This window comes from Furipterus horrens, unplaced genomic scaffold (genome assembly GCF_987537825.1).
Source record: "Furipterus horrens unplaced genomic scaffold, mFurHor1.1.pri manual_scaffold_3, whole genome shotgun sequence".
Lineage (NCBI taxonomy): Eukaryota > Metazoa > Chordata > Mammalia > Chiroptera > Furipteridae > Furipterus > Furipterus horrens.
In genome coordinates, this window is record NW_028327173.1 from 473,187 (window position 1) to 494,253 (window position 21,067).

The 21,067-nt window shown below is 60.1% G+C and overlaps 3 protein-coding genes across 3 annotated transcripts; 1 reads left to right on the forward strand and 2 right to left on the reverse strand.

Annotated features, from left to right (window-relative positions):
* Positions 1-469: 469 nt before the first annotated feature.
* On the reverse strand, positions 470-3,338 carry MRPL20 (mitochondrial ribosomal protein L20). The gene is made up of 4 exons (XM_090268438.1): positions 3,199-3,338; positions 3,006-3,116; positions 1,600-1,677; positions 470-875 (listed from the first exon to the last, which is right to left on the reverse strand). Exons 1-4 carry the CDS (start codon positions 3,283-3,285, stop codon positions 702-704), a joined length of 450 nt encoding a protein of 149 aa, XP_090124564.1. The 5' UTR covers positions 3,286-3,338; the 3' UTR covers positions 470-701.
* Positions 3,339-6,680: 3,342 nt separating this feature from the next.
* ANKRD65 (ankyrin repeat domain 65) lies at positions 6,681-10,024 on the reverse strand. Its single transcript, XM_090271435.1, has 4 exons — positions 9,842-10,024; positions 9,488-9,708; positions 8,722-9,256; positions 6,681-8,156 (listed from the first exon to the last, which is right to left on the reverse strand). The coding sequence occupies exons 1-4, from the start codon at positions 9,893-9,895 to the stop codon at positions 7,722-7,724; spliced, it is 1,245 nt and encodes a 414-aa protein (XP_090127561.1). The 5' UTR covers positions 9,896-10,024; the 3' UTR covers positions 6,681-7,721.
* Positions 10,025-14,693: 4,669 nt separating this feature from the next.
* TMEM278 (transmembrane protein 278) lies at positions 14,694-17,327 on the forward strand. The gene is made up of 2 exons (XM_090271436.1): positions 14,694-15,255; positions 16,099-17,327. The coding sequence occupies exons 1-2, from the start codon at positions 14,980-14,982 to the stop codon at positions 16,351-16,353; spliced, it is 531 nt and encodes a 176-aa protein (XP_090127562.1). The 5' UTR covers positions 14,694-14,979; the 3' UTR covers positions 16,354-17,327.
* Positions 17,328-21,067: the final 3,740 nt, after the last annotated feature.

Consider the following 21,067-nt stretch of genomic DNA (forward strand, 5'->3'; position numbering starts at 1 on the left):
GGCGAGGGGAGGGACAGGGCTGCAGGGCTGCTGCAAAGCCCGTCAGCAGCGGGAGCTTGCTGAGAACTTATTCCGGGGCTGGTCTCTGCACTCAACGAGGTCGAGTATCTGGCGATCTGATGGTCACCCAGCCTGTTGCCCCTCTGGGCTGGGGAGGGACGGGACAGCAGATAAACGGGCTGGCACGTAGCATGGCGTAAGAGCTGTCACGGGTTCCTGCGGGAAAGGCTGGAAGGGAGAGGGTGAAGCACAGGTAGGGCCAGAGCAAGGCTGAGGCCTTGGTGCTAGACAGGCGCCCACAGCCCCACGGGGAGCCAGAGTCCGAGCTCAGTGTCCTGGTGCAAACACCCCCCCTTGCAGGAGAGGACCTGAGGTCCTGAGAGGAAGGCACAGGCTCAGATGACGGGTCCCCCAACCCCCGCAGCCTCTTCTGCGTTGGCTTTTTGCCAGAGGACACAACTCAAAACGCTGACCACCACACAAGCTTTTATTTATAAAGCATCATCTATTACCGTGAGCCGTTTCTGGCCTGTCCCGAGACCGATGGTGCTTTTCTCTCACACCTGTTGCTGAAATGGAAACTAACACAGCTGCGAATCACACTCAGCACTCTTGGCCAATGGTGCGTAGCCCCTATTTGAGTTTTGATCATGGGGGAAAGCCGTCCCTAAGACACCTGGCTGCAGGGGGCAGTTTTCCCCTCAGTGGCACTGTGTCACTCTGGAAAATATGCCCTCGGGCTCCTTCCCATCCCCCAAGGCGGCAGCAAATCCCTCCTGTCGTCTCCTTTTGGCCAAAGCAGCCAAGGATTTAAAAGTCTTCGGTTCATAGATGGCGAGGTCGGCCAGCACCTTCCTGTTGAGCTCCACCTGGCACTGAGGAGAGAAGTAGGGCCGTGTCAGGACCAGAAACGCGCTTCGCTGAAGCAGAAGGCCACTGGACAAGGTGACTGGAGAGGCGGCTGGCAGCTGGTCCTGATGCCAGAAAACCAGGGACCCTATTTAGAGTTCACGGTCATCACCCAGACAGAACTACAACTATGGGCCCGGGTAGCCCTTGACTCCGTTCAGAAGAGGACACGACAATTTCCATTTACAAACGATGAAACAAGACACACGCAGAGGAAGCAGGCGGCCAAACCAAGCCGTCTAGCAAGTGAGGCTGTAGGTGCCGTTGAGAACATGGGGGAGCAGAAGGGGTGGGACGGCCCCTGGGGCCTTACGTGCGGGAGGAGGGGAGCTGCCCCAGCCCCTGGGACCTCTTCAATTGTATGAGTTTCAACTTATCTGATGCTCATCAGAACGCGTTCAGAGTAAAAACTGCGAAATGGAACCTTAAGGTTGGAGCCAAGGTTTTCTTCCTTCCCCTGATGGGGAAACCCCAGGGCTCGTGTCCTGTCGCCACAGCCCATCTCGTTCCACCACCGGCAGGGCAAGGGCAACGCGAGTGTGGGGGTCCCCGAGCCGAATCCCGCTCCCGCCCCGCCCCCCCCCAGAGCGGGTCCACGTGCTGCCGCGCTGCCGTGCCGCGGGGCCTCGCCAGCGGGGCTGGTGTCTGCAGCCAATCAGCACCCCAACAGGACCCCACCCTCAGCCTCACCTTAATTAGATTGACAATGAACGCGGGGTAGTGCAGGCCGTGCTCCTGGGAAGCTGCCGCAATCCGATTAATCCAGAGCTGGAACAAGAACACGCTGGGATGCTTCACGCTAATTACAAGTTATGGCCACACCGCCCAACCAAGGTTCCCACTAAACAGGTTTCTGTGAAAGTCGCTACAAGCCCTGGCCGGTGCGGCTCAGTGGCCTGAGCGCCGGCCTGCAAACCCCAAAAGGTCGCCGGTTCGATTCCCATCCAGGCCTGTGGGTTGCGGCCCGGTTAGGGGTTACGATGTCTCTCTCCTCCTCTTCCTCCCTCCCTCCCGCTCTCCCTAAAAGCACACACACTCTTACAGTGAGAGGTAAACAGAAAAGCCCGAGTCTTCCTTCCAGGCAAACAGGCAATGCCAACGCCAGCGGCAGCGTTCTCGGTGCGCAGGGACGTGGACCCAGAGCCCGCTGCGGCACCAGGAACACGCGACACGCGACACCGCAGAAGCCAAGGCTGCGGGCGCGGAAACGACCCCGTGGTGACCTCCAGCAGCCGCGGGCGGGACGAAAGGCTCCCGGCCGCAGGGAGCCCCCGGAGGCGAGCGCGGGCCGGGGGCGGGTTAGGGCTGGACAGGGACCTGGAAGGAGGAGCTAGCAAGCGGATCTGCTCCGTCAAACGGGGGGGTCTCTCATTCGCCATTGTTCTCACTTTCTTCCCAGGCTTCGGTGGCTCCCGCGTTCGTTAGAACGTGGCGGGGCCCCTCCTCCCGTGTTTGCTGCAGCGGGTGCAGGCGCGGCCTGAAAACCTGCGTTTCTACCCAGTTCCCGCCAGGCGCCGCGCCGCACACGCGACCCACCCACGGACGTCCGCGAGCCGGGCGCGCTCGCACCGCATCGCCCGTCGGACGGATCCGGGGTGCCACGGCCGCGCCGGGGGCACAGCCCCGCGAGAACAGGGCGGTCCGGCGCCGGTCCCAACCCACGGCTCTGAAAGGGTCAGAGCTGCCCGCCCGCAGATGCGGGGCGCTGCTGATCGGGGCGCGGGGGTCACAGCAGAATGACCCCCCGTGCACCCCGCACTCTGGCGGGGACGGGCCGTAAGCCACCGACCGCGGGGAACGAGGCGATGAGCGGCGCTGCCGCGACCCCGACCCACGCCAACCGCGTGGGAGGGAGCGGGGCCGCGGCCGAGGCCGGAGTAACCGGGTCCCCGCGAGCGGGGCGGGAGGCCACCCGAGTCCCGGCGGGCAGAGCGCCGGGATGTGGGGCGGGAGAGGAGGAGGGACACAGGCACGGAAGGCGATGCTGAGGTTCCCGCCCCGGCAGCGCGCAGACGGGGAAGCTCCGGCTTCAGACGCGCCGGCGGGGAGGGCGGGCGGCCGTCCGGCGCCGCCGGGCCCCCAGCGGCCAGGCTCACCGTCCTCAGCTGCCTCTTCTTCAGCCTCCGGGCTTTCGTGCACTTCACAAACGCTCTCGTCACAGCCCGGACGGCCAGCCGGTAGCAGCGGTTCTTCCTTCCCCGGAAATGCTGGGGCAAGAGACGGGAAAGGAAGGATGTCAGCGGCGCCCGCGGGCACCCGGGGGGCGCGGGGTGCGGGCGGCCAACTCACCCGCGCGTTCTGCAGCAACTTCTGAATGCGCCAGTACCGGTCGGTGACGCGACTCCGCAGCCAGAGCTGTGTCGTGAGGAAGACCATGGCGTCCCTGGCTTGCGTCTGGCCTCAAACACGCACGCGCCGTCCGACCGCTTCCGGGTCATCCCCCCCCCGAGGACTTCCGGGACACCGCGCGTGCGCCGCAGCCCTGGTGCGCCCCCCCACCCCCCCGCTCTCGTGCGCATGCTCCTTCGCGGCGGGGTGTGGGCGTACCGTGGAAGGCGCGCCATCACAGCTGGGAGGGCGTCCGTCCCCGCCCGTCCACAAAGTGTGAGCCGCCGTGGGCCGTGCGGAGGTTAAAGGGCCAGTGCAGGTCGCTGCTGGGTGAGCCCGGACTGCGTGCAAAGGCCCGGTGTTGGGTAGTTCCCTCCCACGAAATGCCCACGAGAGGCGGATCCACCGACGCTAAGCCCACGGGCACGACGGCGGGGGTGGCTGCCAGGGGCAGGGTTTCCTTTTGGGTGATGACATCTTTGACTGGAGAGTGGCGGCGGTTGCCGAACGCTGTGAAAGCCCTAAACGCCACCGAACGGGACCCTTTAAATTGCTTCAGCGAGGACGTGTTACATGGCGCGCGTTTCACGATCAGAAGTCCTGAGCGGAGGCATGAATAAGCGCAGGTTCTCGGAGCGTCTGGTTTGGGAGTGTTTTAAATTCTGGGACAAGTGCAGCCCCAGTTGAAGGGGCCGCCCGGGAGCTTCCCCCAGTGCATCAGCTGTATGCATTTTGCGCCACTTGTGACCATTCCGTGTCGTGTTACAAACGTTTATAACACCCCGGTGGCGTCCCTCCGGACCCTCCGAAGGGAAGCCGGAGACCCCCGAAGGCTGCACAGTGTACACCCTGAGGACCAGGACAGCCTCGTAGAAGCCACGGCACGGGATCGCAATCAGAAACTCACGTTAGCACACGGCTGCCGTCCACCTGCCGCCCGAACTCCAGTTCTGTCGGGTGTTCCCTGCGCTCTGCGCCCTGCACTCCGCTGCTTCTGACGTTCAGTCGTCACCTGCACCTGTTCGCAGCCCCTTTGCCTCTCCCGACCTTGGCATTCAGACAAGGAGAGGCGATTTTGTCCAACGTCTCCCAGCTTGAGTCCGATGTTCCCTCGTGCTTAGAGTCAGGGTGTGCACTTTTGGTAAAACGCTACATTAATTATATTGCGTCCTCGGTGCACAGTGTCAGGAGGCCATGATAGCTGCCTGTCCCGACGTGGTGACGTCAGCTTGAGCGGCTGGTGAGGGTATTGTTTGCCAGGTTTCCCCACCATTTCTACATTTGTACCTAATAAGTAATTTGCAGAGAAATATCCTGAGTCATTGCAGGCCTTGCTGTGAGCAGACGCTGGGATGGAGGTGGGTGTACAGAGGTTAGGGTTAGGGTGGACAGCCTGTGAAAGGGGCAGAGGAACGGAGCTGGGAGGGCCTCAGGCTGGATGCAGACTGGACACCAGCTGAAGCAAAGGTTGCCTCTCCGCCTATTGGAGGAGTCGCGTGGTGGGTCCCTTTGCTGTACTCAGCCAGCCAAGCAGGGCTTCCATGGGCTGCGAGGCTGCCGTGGACGTGAAGTCAGTCCCAAGCACAGGAACAGAGTGGCTGTCTAAGCAGCCCCCTCCAAGGCTCTGTGCTTTGAGACAGAGGCCTATCCCATCCTGATCAAGTGTGCGCTTGCTCACCTGAGCATCTGTTCTGGAGTTTCTCACGCCATCATTCTGTCCATATCCATTGGCATTCTACTTAAAGGAGAGCTTTCCCTTTGCCTGGTGGGTGGGGGAGCAATTTTAAATAGTGTCCAACGAGGGCACGGAGGTGATTGTTGAGGGAAGGAGGCAGCACTGACCAGCCAGGCGAGGGATAAGGCAGTGCCAGGGCCCAGGGCAGGAGCCGCCTGGTGTGGTCAAGATCGGCAGAACTGCCAGTGGGGTGGGGAGCACAGCAAGTGAGGGTCCCAGGGCCCTGCATTTCTGAGCAAAGCTGGGGCCAAAGACAGAAGGCAGTGAGGGTGCTTAGGGCCCTGAAGGTCATGCAGGGACATTGATGTCCTGCCTGCACTCAGCTTGCTCACAGCATGGTGGCTTCAGGGCAGGCAGACTGATGACATGGTGGCTGGAGCACACGGCGATGTGGAAGCCGTGTTGCCTCCTCGGCCTACCCTGGAAAGACCATTGTGGCTTTGGTAGGATGCTGGTGGCCAAATCGTCACAAAAACCCACTCAGAGTCAAGGGGCCAAGACACAGGCTCCAGTCCTAAATGGGAGGAGCATGGCCACATTGATGAAGGGGCGCACGAGACGAAATGAACCCCTGGGACATCCGTGAACAGCACTCCACTCCACGCTTGCTTCTCTGTTTCCGTGGAAGGGAGCCCTTGGGGGGACTTTGAGCAGGAGCTCAACATCACCTAACATATTGAATAAGGTGGTGGCTACTGGGTGCATGCCTGTGCCTTGCCCTTCCCTCTCTTTCTCCCCTAAAAGACCTGCAACCAGGGGAGCCGCGGGCAGAGGCAGCTTGTCCCAGGCTCACCCTCTGAACCTGTCCCCAAGGCCCCCTTTTCTCTGACTCTCCAGTGAGCGAAAGCAGCTCCACCCAGGCTCCCTCCCGTTGCTTCTTCCATTGTAAGCCCTTCCTTGTTTCACTGCCTCTAGCTTTAATAAATGTACTCTCAAACAAACAGTTTTAAAAGGGGCCAGCTACTGCTTTGAGAACAGCCTGCAGGGGCAAGGGCTCAAGCAGGAAGGCCAGTTAGACGGGGGCTGGCCTGCCTATGGCGACGCTGGACCACAGAGTACGCAGCAGAGGAGGTGAGCAGCAGGAGGCCCCAGGTGAGCTTGGAAGGCAGAGCTGTGCTGGCCGCCTGGACGTGGCTCCACCTGCCACCTTACAACCGTTCTTACTCAGAAGGCTCCAAGGATACCGCACCGGAGCACACCTCCCCCGCTGTCATCTGTGTATCCGCTCTCCTGTCTACTAAACAGTCTGCCACCTACCCCTCCACCTCGGGCCCAAGCCTCCCTAGAGGTCATTGCGATCTCTCCGTTTCCCTGGCGCCCCCACGTCCAGCCCGTCAGCACATCCAGAGGGCTCTGCCCACTGGATCACCCAATCCTGCCTGCTTCCTGCACCTCCACTGCCACGGCCGGCCTCTCACTGGTCTCCCCGTGCCTCCCTTTCCCAGGTACAGCCCCCTGTGCCCTTGGTAGGCTGCGTGAGCCAGACAGACCAGGTCACACACGCACAGACATGCATAGACTCAATAAAGGCTTGCCATCGCCCTGGGAGTAGAATCCAAACCCTTCCATGGTCCTGAGCAGAGGTGCTCACTGGACATGACAATTCTCACTAAAAATACATATATTTATTTAGAGAGTGGAAGGGAAGGAGAAAGGGAGGGGGAGATAAACATCAAAGAGTGAGAGGAATGTAGTTTGATCAGTTACCTCTCACACGCCCCTAGCTGGGGACCTGGCCCACAACCCAGGCCTGTGCCCTGACTGGGACTTGAACTGGCGCCCTTTCAGTTCCACCCAATGAACCACGCCAGCCAGGGAAATTCTCACTTTTGAAAGGTGAACTCTGTCTTACAAAGCAACTCTTTCAGAAAAAGTATACTTTTAAATTGAATAAAGACGAAGATTTTCTGTGAGGGTATGGAGGTGGGCAGTTGGAGACAGCTGTATGTTTCGACAGTACCGGGGTTTTCAGTTATGGAGCTGGCCAAATGGCCACAGGGAGATGCAGGCCAGGAAAAGCAGATTTTATTACATTTCCCGAGAGGAGGGGACACGCCAGGCCTCGCGGGGACGCCACAGGGCCACAGGGAGACCGGTATCAGCGAGGAGGAGGCAGGAGCTGGGAGAGTTCAGGCCAGAGCCACTATGGGAACTCCCGCAGAAAGGGCAGGCAGGGCAGAACCATTTGGGACCTTCGGGACCAACTGGCTGACAATGCCAGGGACCTCACTGGCTGTGGTGCCTGGCCCTGGAAGTGCAGGATGGGGAATATCGGCGGGGTGTGTGAACCCTGGATCGCAGGGGAGCTGCGTGCAACTGTGGCCTTGGATTTGGCCCTGTAATTAACAGGTGCAAAAAGACAAATGCTTAACCTAAGAAAACACACTAAGAGCTCCCCCATGTACAGACAGGGCAGCTGAGGGTGACACCCCCATGGTGGACAAAGGGGAGACCATCAGGTTTTGGTCAAATCTATGGCCACGACTCAGTCTCTCTACCAAAGATTGTGCAGAAGGCTGGAGCGGCAGAGGTAATGCACCCCTGGGAGTCAGTGGGGCCGCCCCAAGCCAGGCCATAGGCCCCTTGCTGAGGCTCAGGCCACTGTCTGACCCCTTCTCCTGCAGGAGCCTCTCGGCTGTTCTCCCTTCCACCCATGGCCTCAGCCCAGAAGGGAGGAGTCTGGCACTCGCCCACAGCTGTGGGAACTGGCATTGGCCATGCGGGCTCAGCTCCCTGAGGCTCTGTGCCCCTAGCAGTCACTCGGCTCCCTGCAAAGGGCGGGCCGTGCCTGGGGCAGGCCCCCCTCGGACACCAGGTCCTGGGCCATCTCACCCCACTGCGTTCTCAGGGTGGGGCTGGCGCCTCGGCTCAGCAAAAGCTCTGCGGCGGGGCCATGGCCACGCTCCACAGCGAGGTGCAGGGGTGTCCTGTGGAGCCAGCCGGTAGCGTTGACCTGTGCACCCCTGTCCAAGAGGTGGCTGGCGACTTCGACGTGGCCTCCCCGGGCGGCGTGGTGCAGCGGGGTGAAGCCCAATGAGTCCGGGGCATCCAGCTCGGCTCCCCGGGCTGCCAGCAGCCGGACGGCAGGCAGGTGCCCCCTGGCGGCCGCCCTGTGGAGTGCAGCGCGTCCGTGCCGGTCCTGGAGGCCGGGGTCCGCCCCGCGGTCAAGCAGCACCTCCATATCCTGGAAGAGGAGGGGAGGGCGACGCAGGGCCCCCCGCCCCCGGCCCAGGAGGGTGAGGGGCTGGGGCCGCCGTGCCATTTGCCTGACTCAGTCTCGTCTGGCCTCTCTCCCCTGACTGCCTCTGTCCCGGCACTGCTTCCCCGTTCGGTAAATGCGCCAGCGCCTGTAGCGCTCTGGAGGGGCTCTGCCTAGGGCCTCTGTCCCCCGATCGCCCTGAGATCAAATCCAAGACTTGCGGCCCCTGCCACCGTCCCACTGTCGGGGCTGGCTGGACTCAGCACAGATGTGTTGCCGCAGGTCACGAGAGTGAACCCGGACGCCCGGCCAGGAACCCTCCCCAGGCTTCCCGGAGACCGTTCGGCACCCGGAGCCCCGCCAAGGCCTCGCCCCGCCACCCTCCCGCCTGCCCTGCAGCCTTGGGCAGAGAGTGCGGTCTCCTCCTCCGCCCGCCCGAGGGGTCCGCTCTGCCTGAGACATCCACACACCTGGGGTGGATGCTGCAGCCCTCGGGCGGTGGCGGCTCCGCCGCCCCCGCCCCCTCTCTTGGGGTCAGGCCGGGACGTACCTGCCGGCGGCCCAAACACGCAGCGACGCTGAGCGCGGTGGCCCCCGCGCGGTCCCGGGCGTCCACCTGCGCGCCGCACTCCAGGAGCAGGCGCAGCGCCGCCTCGCGCCCCGCCGCGGCCGCCACGAGCAGGGCGCCGTCCAGGCCCGCGCCGCCGCGCGCTGCCAGCAGCTCCAGCACCGGCAGCCGGCCCCCCGCGGCCGCCCAGTGCGCCGCCGTCCAGCCGCGCGCGTCCGCTGCCTCGGGGCCCGGGCCGGGCGCGCCCAGCAGGAGCCCCGCCAGCAGCGTGCGGCCCAGCGCAGCCGCCCAGTGCAGCGGCGTGAGTCCGGCCCCGGAGCTCGCCGTCGGGGGGGCTCCGCGCCGCAGCAGCAGCTCGGCCACTTGCGAATGCCCGTGCCAGGAGGCCTCGTGCAGCGGGGTTCGGCCTGAGCGGTCGGCGGCCCCCACCGGCGCCCCGCGCTGCAGCAGGAGCCGCACCAGGGGCACGTGGCCGCGCAGCACCGCCAGATGCAGCGGGGTCCTTCCCCTGCTGTCCCTGTGGAGCGAGACAGCTGCGTGGGCGAGGGCGGGGGCGCCCGGTGACAAGACCCGGTCCTGTCCCTCCTGGTGCAGGGGACCCTGCCCTCCCTCCCCAGTTCAGCGACGGGACCCGGCCTGGGGAAAGGACGTGGTACTTTACGCACGAGGGAACCCCTCCTTCCCGCTCAGAGAAAGGACCTCTGCCCTCCCTGCTGGGGAAGAGGCCCTGCCCTGCGCCGGGGCTCACCTCTCCTCCACGCTGGCCCCCTGCCGCAGCAGCTGCGTTGTGAGGCCTGGGTGACCCTCCCACACGGCCTGCAGCAGGCGCCCAGAGGTCTGTGGGGCACAGGGCCCCTCTGGCCCTGCTCGCACCTCCTCCTCAGAGCCCAGCTCGATCCACCTGAGTTCCTGCTCTGCTCCTGCCTCAGCGACGTCCTGCTGCCTGGGCTCTGAGCTCCCAGAATTCACCTGAGAAGAACCAGAATCCTGCATGGATGCTGGAGGCCCTGGGCCAGCCCCAGCCCACCTGTCCCCAGGCCAAAGGGACCCCCAACTTCCCCCCAGGGAACCAGGCCACCAGTTAGGCTTGGATGCCAGTTACCTCCACAGGGAGGCTGCCCAGGGACTCTGTCCTCTGGCTGGGGGTCCTCTCCATGCTCTGCTGGTCCAGCCACAGCCTGGTGGCCCTCTCCAGAAACTCCTTCTGAAGGTGTGGAGGGTGGAGGCAGGTGTGTCTGCTCCGCAGGGCAGGAAGGCCAGAGCTGCAGTTGTGTGTGTGTGTGTGTGTGTGTGTGTGTGTGTGTGGTGGGGAGGTGAGGGTGTGGGGGAGCAGAGCTGCCTCCTGCTGCCTCCTGAGCCAGGCCAAGGGCCACTGCTCCACACTGTTTACCCGGCAACTTAGGAGAGGCCCTGCCCAGTGGCCACAGCCCCTGCCCAGCACCTGTCCCCCTGCCAACTGCCAGGGCCTGAGAGACAAAGGCCAGGCAAGCACAAGCATGCCCGTGGACCACAGGACTTGCCCCTGCCACCCCAGGTACCCACATGCTATCCACGGGTCCCTCCCTCAGGTCCTCCCCCTCTCCCTCACTCCTGTCCCTGTTAAGACGACTTCAAGGTTGGAGCCTGATTCCAGGCTGAGGAGGTAGACCAGGGAAGGTCGGACCCTTTCCTCCGAAGCCAGGCAACCTGGATACGGGGCTCTGGAGGAGGAAGCCTTGAGATTGGTGCTGAGGCAAGTCAAAGGCGGCTGTGGCAGGTGGAACGCTGGGCGGCAGAGGGAGGGAGCTGGGCAGAGGGAGTGTTTTCAGAACGGGAGACTAGAAGCGTCTGGAAACATGCTGCGGGAAGAGGCCTGAGTAAGGCCTGCAGGGTGGCTCGCCTCGGTTCCAGGGATGGGCAGGATGGGCCAGGTGGGGGCTGGCTCTGGCTTCCCATACCCCAGTCCCTGGGGAAGGCCACCTGACCATGCCTGGACAGGGGCAGTGCTCCAGCCTGCCTCTTGTGACTGTCCATCAGGAGGCATCACAGTTTGGGGGCTATTGCTCCTACCCAGCACCCACCCTCTGGCTCCCAGGGATGTGGTGTCACCTGGGCCCTGCCCTGTCCCACCCCCTCTGCCAAGGGGGCAACAGAGAGCTGTGTCCCTCCCCGACCTCCCTGGAAAGTAGCCCTCACAGGTGCCAGGACCAAAGGGTAGGTCTCCAGGCAAGAGGCTAAAGGACCTTACTCACCACCGAGCCTCTTGGACCCCACCCCATGAGCCTCAGTCACTCTGCTCAGATGTCGCCTCCCCAGAGGGGCCCTCAACTGACCGTCAATCTGAGGAAACCTTGTCCCCAACAGTGTTTCATTTTCTCCCAGCACATATCACTCCGGGAAAGTATCTGCTTTGTTTCAAATACCTGCCTTCGTCTTCTGGAACGAAAGCTCCGTGAGGGCGCGTCACGCAGGCTGGCGGATCAGCCTGGTAATGAAGCCAGCACTTTGGGTGGTTCAGACACTTTGTGCAAGTAGCCAGGACAAAAGCATGGGCAGCAAAGGTGTCAGCTCCGTGTCCCCATCCACAAGGTGACACCAGAAAGAATGGGCCAGATCGCAGGCAGCGCAGCATGGGTTGAGGGGCAGACAGAGGGCGCCCTGTTGTTAAGGATCCAGCCTGGGGTCCGGCGGACCGTCCCACACCCCGTCCGAGCCAGGGAAGCCTGGGACGCCCCTGACAGCCTTCCCACATTCAGCCACGGCCACAGCCAAGGCCACGGGTGCCTCTGTCAGTTCCTGCAAGGCTGTCAGGACGTGGCACGCAGCCCTTCTCTCCATCGGCTCCACTCACCAGAGTCTACAGGGCCTGGAGCAGTGCCTGGCACCCGTGGGAACTGACCCACCTGAGGAGAGGGTGGGGCTAGACAGGAGATGAGGTCTCCTTGCTGTCGGTCCTCTCTACCCAGACACTACCATCGGCAGCGCTTCTTACCCCACGTTCACTGTCTGATTAAATGAAAAGCTATGCTACGCTCTCGGCCTGTGTGAGCTGTGCTTTGCCTGGCAACAGGGCGTGGCTGGAGCCGCAGGGGAGCCCTGTTGTCCTGACCTGAGGGCGCCTGTTACAGGCTTGTGTTCCTGCGCCGTGCCCCCCGCTGTCACTGCCATCGAGCTGGGGAGCCTGAGAGGCCTGAAACACGTTCAAAGAGAAGTTGGAGGGGCAGGTGACTGCGGAGGCGTGAAAGGGAGCGTGGACACCTGCTGCCCAGGGCCTCCTGTTCAGCTCCCAGACAACCTGCTCATTGGCTTGGTCAGCTCATTAGGCAAGGAAACCCTGGGGGTCTGGGAGGTGGTAAGAATATTTTAGTGAGCTCCGGCTGGTGTGCCGCCTGGGGACTGAAAGGTCTCCAGTGTGATTCCTGGTCAAGGCACAAGCCTGGGTTGTACGTCGGGTCCCCATTCGGGGGCATAAGAGAGACAATCTCTCACACAACGATGTTTCGCCCCCTCTCTGTCTCCCTCCCTTCCCCTCTCCATAAAAATAAGTTTAAAAATATTTTAAAAAAAGAATACTTTACTTCTGGCCAAGATGGAGGCCTAGACAGACACACTGGGTCTCCCTCCACAACTAAGAAGGAATACAACTACCTCAAAGCTAGAGACAACCAGAAGTTCCAGAAAATCAAGCTGCATGGAAATTCAACAAACAAAGATATAAAGAAAAAATACTCATCCAGACAGGTAGGAGGGGCAGAGCCGGGGCGCAGAGGACTTGGTGTGGTGGTGGCAGCAGTGGCAGCAGCAGGCCAGCAGAAAGCACAGTCAAACGTTTTAAAAAGTTGGGAGGGACACCTGGGGAGTGCTCCCAGCACCAGACCAGACCGCTCAGATCACCAGCCCAGCCCCGGAGAATATCAAGCCTCATTGCTTCTGACTGTGCAAACCAGTGGGGGTTGGGGCGGAGGAAGAAACTGCCGGTCTCTCAGCAGAGTCCGCTTGTTTAAAGGGTCCCCACAGTCCCAGAACATCCACAGACCCACCCACTCTGGGAATGATGGCCAGGGCAGCAGCTAGAGGGGCGCCAGTCCCATAGGGAAGTGGGAGAAGGGCCTGGAAAAGGGGCAAGTGCTGAGCAAGCAGCATTGTTCCCTCTCAGACCCCTCCCCCACACACAGCGCCACAATGTGGTGAAACAGGTCACCCTGTACTGACAAATCCCTAAGGCTCCGCCCCTTACAATGTAACAGGTGCAACAGCTCTACCTCAGACACAGAGGCAAACACACACAGGAGCCTGTCAAGATGAAGAGACAGAGAAGTATGGCCCAAAAGAGGGAACGGATCAAGGTTTCAGTGGGAGAACTAAGTGACGAGGAGATAGCCAACCTAACAGATGCAGAATTCCAAACACTGGTGATAAAGATGCTCACAGGCTTGACAAATATGCTTGAGTACGGCTAATGCATATAGGAAGAAGTAAAGGCTATGCTAAGTGAAATGAAGGGAAATCCACACAAAACCAGTGGTGAAGGGAAGGAAATCAGGGTTCAAATCAATGATTTGGAACATAAGGAAGAATAAAACAGTCAGCCAGTACAGAAGGAGGAAATAAAAATTGGAAAAAATGAGAGGCTTAGGAACCTCTGGGACAACTTCAAACGTGCCAACATCCGAATCATAGGGGTGCCAGAAGGAGAAGAGGAAGAGCAAGAAATTGAAAGCTTATGTGAAAAAATAATGAAGAAAAATTTCCCAAATTAGGTGAAGGAAATAGACATACAAGTCCAGGAAGCACAGAGTGCCAAACAAGCCAAACCCAAGGAGGACCACACCAAGACACATCATCATTAAAATGCCAAAGGTTCAAGATAAAGAGAGAATCTTAAAAGCAGCAAGAGAAAAGCAGAGGTACCTACAAAGGGGTGCCTAAAAGACTAATTTCTCAAAAGAAACTTTGCAGGTAAGAAGGGACTGGCAAGAAGTATTCTAAGTGGTCAAAAGCAAGGACCTACAACCAAGACTACTCTATCCAGCAAGGTTATCATTTGGAACAGAAGGGCAGATAAAGTGCTTCCCAGACAAGGTAAAGCTAAGAGTTCATCATCACCAAGCCATTATTACATGAAATGTTAAATGGACTTATTTAAGAAAAAGAAGATCAAAACTATGAACACTGAAATTACAACAAACTCACAACTATCAATGACTGAATCTAAAAAATAAAAACAAAATCCAACTAAGCAAACCAGAACAGGAACAGAATCATAGGTGTGAGGATCATTTGGAGGGTTATCAGCTGGGAGGGGGAAGGGGGAGAAATGGGGAAATGGTGCAGAGATTAAGAAGCATAATCAGTTGGTACAAAACAGACAGGGGGGTAGTTAAGAATAATATAGGAAAGGGTGAAGCCAAAGAATGTATATGCATGACCCATGGACATGAACTAAGGGGGTGGGATTGCTGGTGGAAGGGGGTACTGGGCAGAGGGGAGCAAAGGGAAGAAAAATTGGGACTACTGTAACAACATAATCAATAAAATATACTTTAAAAAGAATACTTTAGTGATACTTTGGGACATTGTTGGGGTTTTTGGATGGGCAGGGCATGCTTTTGCCCCACTTGAAATGATGGCATCAGAACCTGTGTTCCCAGTTTCCGGAGTGGACTGGGCTCTGGCACAGGGGTGCTATCGTGTGGCTGCTCTCACTGTGCGCCGGCTCTGCGCTGCGTCCCATGCGCCCTCACAGCCCTAGGGTGTAGGCACCCAGCGTCTTCCCTGCTTCGCTGAGGCTGAGAAGGGCCAGATGCAGAGATGAGGGGACTACAGGAGCCAGGGCTGAGGCATGGGGTGGGTGGTGATCTCTATTGGCAGCTTCAGATGGGGCACTTGTTAGAGTCAAGATCTATGAAATGATGTCATTGTGGGGCATTGGGAGGGGGAGAGGGCGGGACCAGGAGCGAGGAGGGCCCCAGGGCCAGGCCCTAGGGACAGCTGGGGGAGCCCTGATCAGAGCGCACAGCAGCTAGCTGCGGAGGCTGGCCAGGGCCAGAGCCATGTCGCCTGGCTGAGAGACCTGGCCTGGCAGTGGGGTAAACTGAGGCAAGGCTGTGGCCCTGGAGCCTGATGGTCAGGGCTGGACCTACCCAGCCCAGGGTCCTGCCCTCCAGCTGGGTCCATTATCTGGCTGCTGGGGTCTGGGCAGGGGTCTGACCTGGAGGCCTGGAGCTGACCTGGACTGTCAGAGCCCCTGCTTTCGAGAGCATGAGTGAGCAGGAGACAGAGGCTGAGGAGGGCGAGGGAGGGGGCACTGCAGACACAGCCCCCATGCTGCCGCGGAGGCGCCCCGACCCCCAGGCAGCAGCCCTGATGTCTTCAGAGTGGGCAGGCCTGGCTGGCCGAGGCCTCAGGGCCCTGCTGCGGCCGGGCCGGGCTCTGGCCGGGCTCCTGCTGCACCTGCTGCTGCCGGCGGCCGTGTTCCTGCTGGTGCTGCTGCCGGCCGCTGCCGTCATCTACCTGGGATTCCTGTGCCACTCCAGGGTGAGCTGAGCCCTCCATGGGGGGGGGGGGCACTGTCTGGGATCCCTGGGGCGTGTGGTCCTGTGGAAGCTTGGGCCCTGGGCCTGAAGGTGCATCTTCCCTTTTCTAGCACAGCTTCCTTGTCCCCAGAGACACGTGTGCCCCTCCCTGGGAGCCCTTCTTCTGCCAGCCCCTCCCCCAGCGGCCACAGCAGAAGAAAGGCTTTTGTTCCCCACTGGGGGTGACAGCTGCCCCCCCCCCCGAGGCCTCCCAGCCTTGTACCAGGGTCCACCAAGGCCTGGACGGCTGAGCGGGGTAGGAAGGGGAGGGGATCCCAGGAAGAGAAGAGGAAGATGTTGTGAGATTTTAGAGGTCCACAGGCCCTCTCCCCTCCCCCCACAGACCCCGGCAGAGCTTTCCTGCTCTAGGCTTGGTCTGGGGTAAGGAGGGTGTAGGCAGATGGGTCCCCGTGTCCACCGGGTAGGGGCACCTAACCCAGGGCTGCTGAAGGGAAGGCGACGCCAGCTGGTGACACTCACGGGTCAGGGCTCCTGGTCAGATGCCAGCACAGAGAAGGGCCATAGGAGAATAGTGTGTGTTTTGTGGGGGGTGGTTTGAGGTTGGCGGGGATCAGGCAACGCGGGGAGGGGTGGGAATTCTCTGAGCCTCGCCTCAAAGGATTCCTACTCGACCATTTACCACGGGTTCCTGATCTCCCATCGTGGCCTCAGAAGTGACAGGCGCGCAGCAGGACCTCAGGCCCTGGCCACCTAGGCACCGTAGAGCGCTCCCAGGCCCCGCTCCATCCAACTCGGGCCTGGCCCCGCCCCGGCCCCGCCCCCTGACCGACCGCCCCGCCCCCAGGTTCACCCGGCGCCCAGCCCCACGTGCCGCGCGCTCTTCTCGGACCGCAGCTCCGCGACGCTCATCGTGCTGGGCTTCCTCTCGCTGCCTCCACTGCTGGTACTCGCCTCGGCCACCCGCGCTCGCCTGGCCCGGTGCCTCCGCCCGCTGCTGCCGCCCCCCACCTGGACCCCTGGACCCCGCCCACACCCAGTGTCCAGCGACGGCGGGCGGGCAGGACGCCGCCTCCACGAGGAGGAGCGGCTCTGCGCCTGAGTGTGACTCCAGAGGCCCTTCCAAATCCCGAGAGGTCCCCGAACTCCCCCGTAACCCCCTTAAGGTGGCCCCAGGCCGGCGAGCTCCCGGTCTGCGTCCAGGCCGGGCCGGGGAAATCGCATGCGTGCCTCGTGCGCAGTGCTCCCTGGGGCCGCGAGGTGGCACTGGGCTCCCCCGGAACGGAGCCAGCCCTTCTCCACCCCGCAGGCACTCTCGCTGCAGAGGCTGGGAAGGCCTCGCAGAGCCGGGTGGCTCTCAGGGAAGGCGCGTGGCTGGGCTCAGAGAAAGGCGGCCTTTCTGGCTTCTGCCACTGTGGCTGCCCTGGGTTCCTGCTCCCTCACAAAGGACAGCCCCTGCGGACCCCGGGTCTGGTCCAGGGGTGCTCCAGCAAGTTTCAGAGACGCCCACACCCGCCAGAGCGCAAGCTTCCAGAGACTCAGCGATGGCCAGCGGCGCCAGGGCTTGCACGGCTCAGCCTGAAACCCGAGTCAGGACTCAGTGAAACCAGGGCCCGTGCTTGGCCAGTGCCCAGGGTTAGCATTTAGATAGGCGCCAGGGTCAGGGCTCAGTCTGTCCTCTCGGGATAATTTTGAGCTCTGTGCCTTCTGCATTCTGTTCTGTGCTTTGAGCCCGTTCCTAGTTTTGAATGTGTTGTTGTTAATGATCCGTTCAGTATACACGGCGTCCCCCGTTCCTAGGGACTCATATATTTCCTCAGTCCTGGAGAACTCTCAGCTAGTGAGTGTCCTTTGAGTTCTGCCTCATTTATGGTACAAGTTCTTCTTGGGGAAAACTTGACCCTCCCCTATGACCTCGATATCAGCTCCTCTCTCCTGTCTTTTCCATCTCATCATCTCTCTTTACTGCCTTCCGGGCATTCCTTCAGCTCCTTCTTCCAGTTCAGAGTCACTCGCTGTGCCTGATCGATCAATTAACGCATCCATTTAACTTTAAATTACAATGCCTAAAAGTTATACTTGCTTCCTTTTTAAATCTGATCATTTCTGATGGTCTCTTGCTGGCATGCTTGACTTTTGGATTCCAGCTTCAATTTCTTTATTTTAAAAAATATTTTATTACTTTTTTTAGAGGAGAGAGAGGGAGAAGAACATTGACTGGTTGCCTCTGGCACGCTCCCGACTGGGGACCTGGCCTGCAGCCCAGGCCTGTGCCCTGACTGGGAATCGAACCAGCGACCTTTTGGTTTGTAGGCCGGCACTCAGTCCGCTGAGCCACACCAGCCAAGGTCCAGCTTTGATTTCTTGGCCAGTACACAGTTATTTTATATTCTGTACTAATAATTCCAGTTTGTTAGTCTTGGGGGTCTAACTTTGTTATGTGTTATTTTTGCTGATTCTCACTACTAGCATATTGTTTCTCTGAAAGTTTGCTGATTTTTCATGGTCAGCCCATACCTGTGAAAACTCTGAAGGCTGCGCTGGCTGGTGTGACTCAGTAGACTGAGTGCTAGTCTGTGAACTGAAAGGCCACTCGCTGGTTTGATTCCCAGTCAGGTCACAGGCCTGGGTTGTGGGCCAGATCCCCAGCAGGGGGTGTGTGAGAGGCAGTGCATCAGTGTTTCTCTCCTTCTTTTTCTCCCTCCCTTCCCTTCTCTCTAAAAGAAAAGGAAGGAAGGAAGGACGGAAAAAAGAAAAAAAGAAAACTCTGAGGCCGCTTCCCTCCAGAGAGGATTCGCTTTCTGAGGCACCAGCATCCTGGGTCCCTGAGGGCCTTGGTTTCGTGGCCCCTGTACAGGGCCACACTGGCTCTCTGACTGCAGGGTGGCTCTCCAGACCTGTGTCCAGAGAATCTGCTGCTTTCGTCTGCTCTCCTGCGTTATCCTGGGTCTCTGCTCACTGTTCTTCTGTTGATCTATTTTCAGTGTTTCATTCTGGAGAGGCCACTCTGGAGGGGCCTTGGAGAAATTACCTTCCTTTAAACCCAGCAGTGTATTAAAAATGCGTGCTTGTTGTTATCCGTCCAGAGTCTGGTGGAAGCCGCGAGGCCTTTTTAAGGATCGAGCAGACCATGTCTCCAGCTGGACTCCACCTGTGACCAGCAGGGTCTGGCCTCAGAGGTGCCCAGAGATCGGTTCGGAGTACGCCCAGCGTCAGGGCTCATTGCTTGGCCTTGAGCAACCCCATTGTGTGACTGGCTCAGGTCCCTCAGGAGTTCTCGGGGTTTTCTAGTCATCTCTCCTGGCTCTGATGCCGTTCCCAGTCAGACAGGATCCTGGCCAGCTGCCCAGCTGCCAAGGATGACTTCCTCCCGTCCAAGGCCGCCTTCCTTCCCCTCCTGCCCAGGGGTTGGACGGCTCTGACCAGGCGTCTAGGATGTGAGGGCTCTCCTGGGGACCTGCCTGGCCCTGAAGTCATCAAAGAACAGCTGGGCCCATTGGGGATGGAGAGCTCAGCTTCCTGAGCCCATGGGGTTCCTAAGGTGTGTCTCAGTGTCACAGGCCAGCCCTGAGCCCCAGCTCAGCCCCACCCATACCCGAAGAACACCTGTGGGGGCTGCGGGAGATTCACAGAGGGGTCTGGGGTCTGCCTTTAGATGGCCACCTGGAGCAATCAGAGAAGGTGGGGCAGTGCGAGCTGATAGCCAAGGGCTGACCCAGCAGAGAGAACCAAAAAGAGGCCCCGAGGCCTGGGGAAGGCTCAGAAGGACCCTCTGTTCTCTCCTGTGTGCTAGGTGCTCTTCCTAATCTGCCATCATGTGGACAGACAGGTCCCCTCTAAGGGGGAGGGAGGCCTGGGCTAATGGGGAGGCAGAACCCCGGCCCTCCAGCCACAAGACTCCTCCTCCTCAAGGCCTGTCATTCATACGACCTATCCAGGCCCTTCTATCCCTATGCCTGGCCAGGACCCACCCTGTCTGGACCCCGCAGATCTCTGACCCACGTGGAGCCCATGACAGAAGCCCCTCTTTCAGGGTCTCGGCCCCCCAGGCCCAGCCTCTGCTCCCCTCCCCCATGAGTCCCCTCAACCCCAGCCTAAAGGTCTAGGAGCACTGATGTCACCACCCCTCAACCCATTCAGAGGTCCGAACTGCTCAGGAAGCAGGCGCTGAGCTCCTGGATGGGTCAGGCAGAGATGTCCCCTTGGGAACGTCAGCGTGAGAAACAGCCAAACCTGTAAGAATGTTTGAGTTTATTTGAACCAAACTAACAAGGATTGCAGGGAAGCAAAACCTCGAGAGGCTGAGAAAATGCTCTGGGAAGGGGTAGTTTTGCACCTTATTTTGTACATTACAATCAAGAGAAGAGGCCTAAGGGGGTTCTCCGGGTGATAGATTAGGGAGGCGGGAGGAAGCAGGGGGGGGCCTATGGGATCAGATACAAAAGTATCCTGTGTCCCGGGTGAGCACACGGTAGTTAACATTTAACACAGTAACGGCAACAATGGGGAGCTCTGTGGTCTCTGGGGCGCTGGCTGCTTGCCCCTGAGGGGTTTGGAAAAGGGGAAGTTACCTGACATTCCTAAGGCGTGTTCTCATCAATGCAAAGAGACAGGAGACGGCTCAATTAGGGTAAAGACTGACTTGCGGGGAGGGTTCCAGCCGGGACGAGCCTGCCCGCCAGGAACTGCTTTCAGTTACAAGGTTTTCATGTCTGACCGTCCCTATGCGGTTACTTCAGGCTTGAGTCTGCAAGCCCGCCATGCTGCCCCCGCCCCTGGCCGAGCCTGTCAGGGTCAGTATGTGGCCCCTTTTTGTCCACAGGACACTGGCAGCTCCATCCCCAGCCCAGGTGCCCAGGCCCCTGCCCTGTAAGAGCGTGCTGGGCTGCGAGGACCCCCGTACGGCTCCCTGGGCGGGGAGAGGGCGGAGGCTTCTGCGGTTCCCTGAGCTGCCCGAGGTCGTTTGTTCTTGCACAAAGCACTTCCTGGGAGCTGAGGCATCTGCGGGCACACCCTCAGACAGCGCGGAGCTGCCAGCAGGGGCAAGGGTTGGGCCAGCTCTGGCTCCCTGGCTTGCCCCCAGGTGCCAGCCTGCCCCGACCCAGGCATGTGGGCCAGGCAAGGGTTGCCGGGCGGGAAATGAGCTGGGGTGGGTGGGCTGGGTCCTGCGGAGGAGCACGCTTTCGTCTCCCCACAAGGACGTTCCAGGCCTGCGGATCCTGAAGGTGGGCAGCAGGTGCTCATGGCTGGTCGAATAGCAATTAGACATGAGAGAGATCAGCAACAGAAAACAAATAGGAGAGTCAGAGACACACACACCCCCACCCCCAGCACGAAAGGTCCGTCTGTAGCTGGAAAGGGAACATGGGCATGTAAGATATTCTGAGCTGAGGAGAGGTAAGGTGCCTCGGAGCCTTCAAAGGGTCCTTGCAGGATGATCAGAGCAGATGCTAAGTCAGTAGGAGCTTGTTCTGCCCTGGAGAGAGGTCAAAAGAAGTTAACTGTTAATCCTTACTGTGGGCAAGGCCCTAACTCAAGTCCCCGGGCAGTAAAGGGGGCAGAAGTTTCTCTTCAGCCTGCAACTGTAGTTGCCTTTAGCTCAAGACTATCTGCCTACCACTGGGGCACATCTCCGGGGACCTGACGTGGACCCCCGCAGTAGGAACAGGCAGAAGCTGGCTCCTGGCTCCTGGGCCCCACTCCTGGGGAGTCCCTGTCAAGGTGTTGACACAGGTTTGCCCTTCCCTGCTCTCTCCTTCCCCAGGCAAGCCTGTCCGGAACCTACCGGGCTGCACAGGGTGCAGCAGACACCTCCC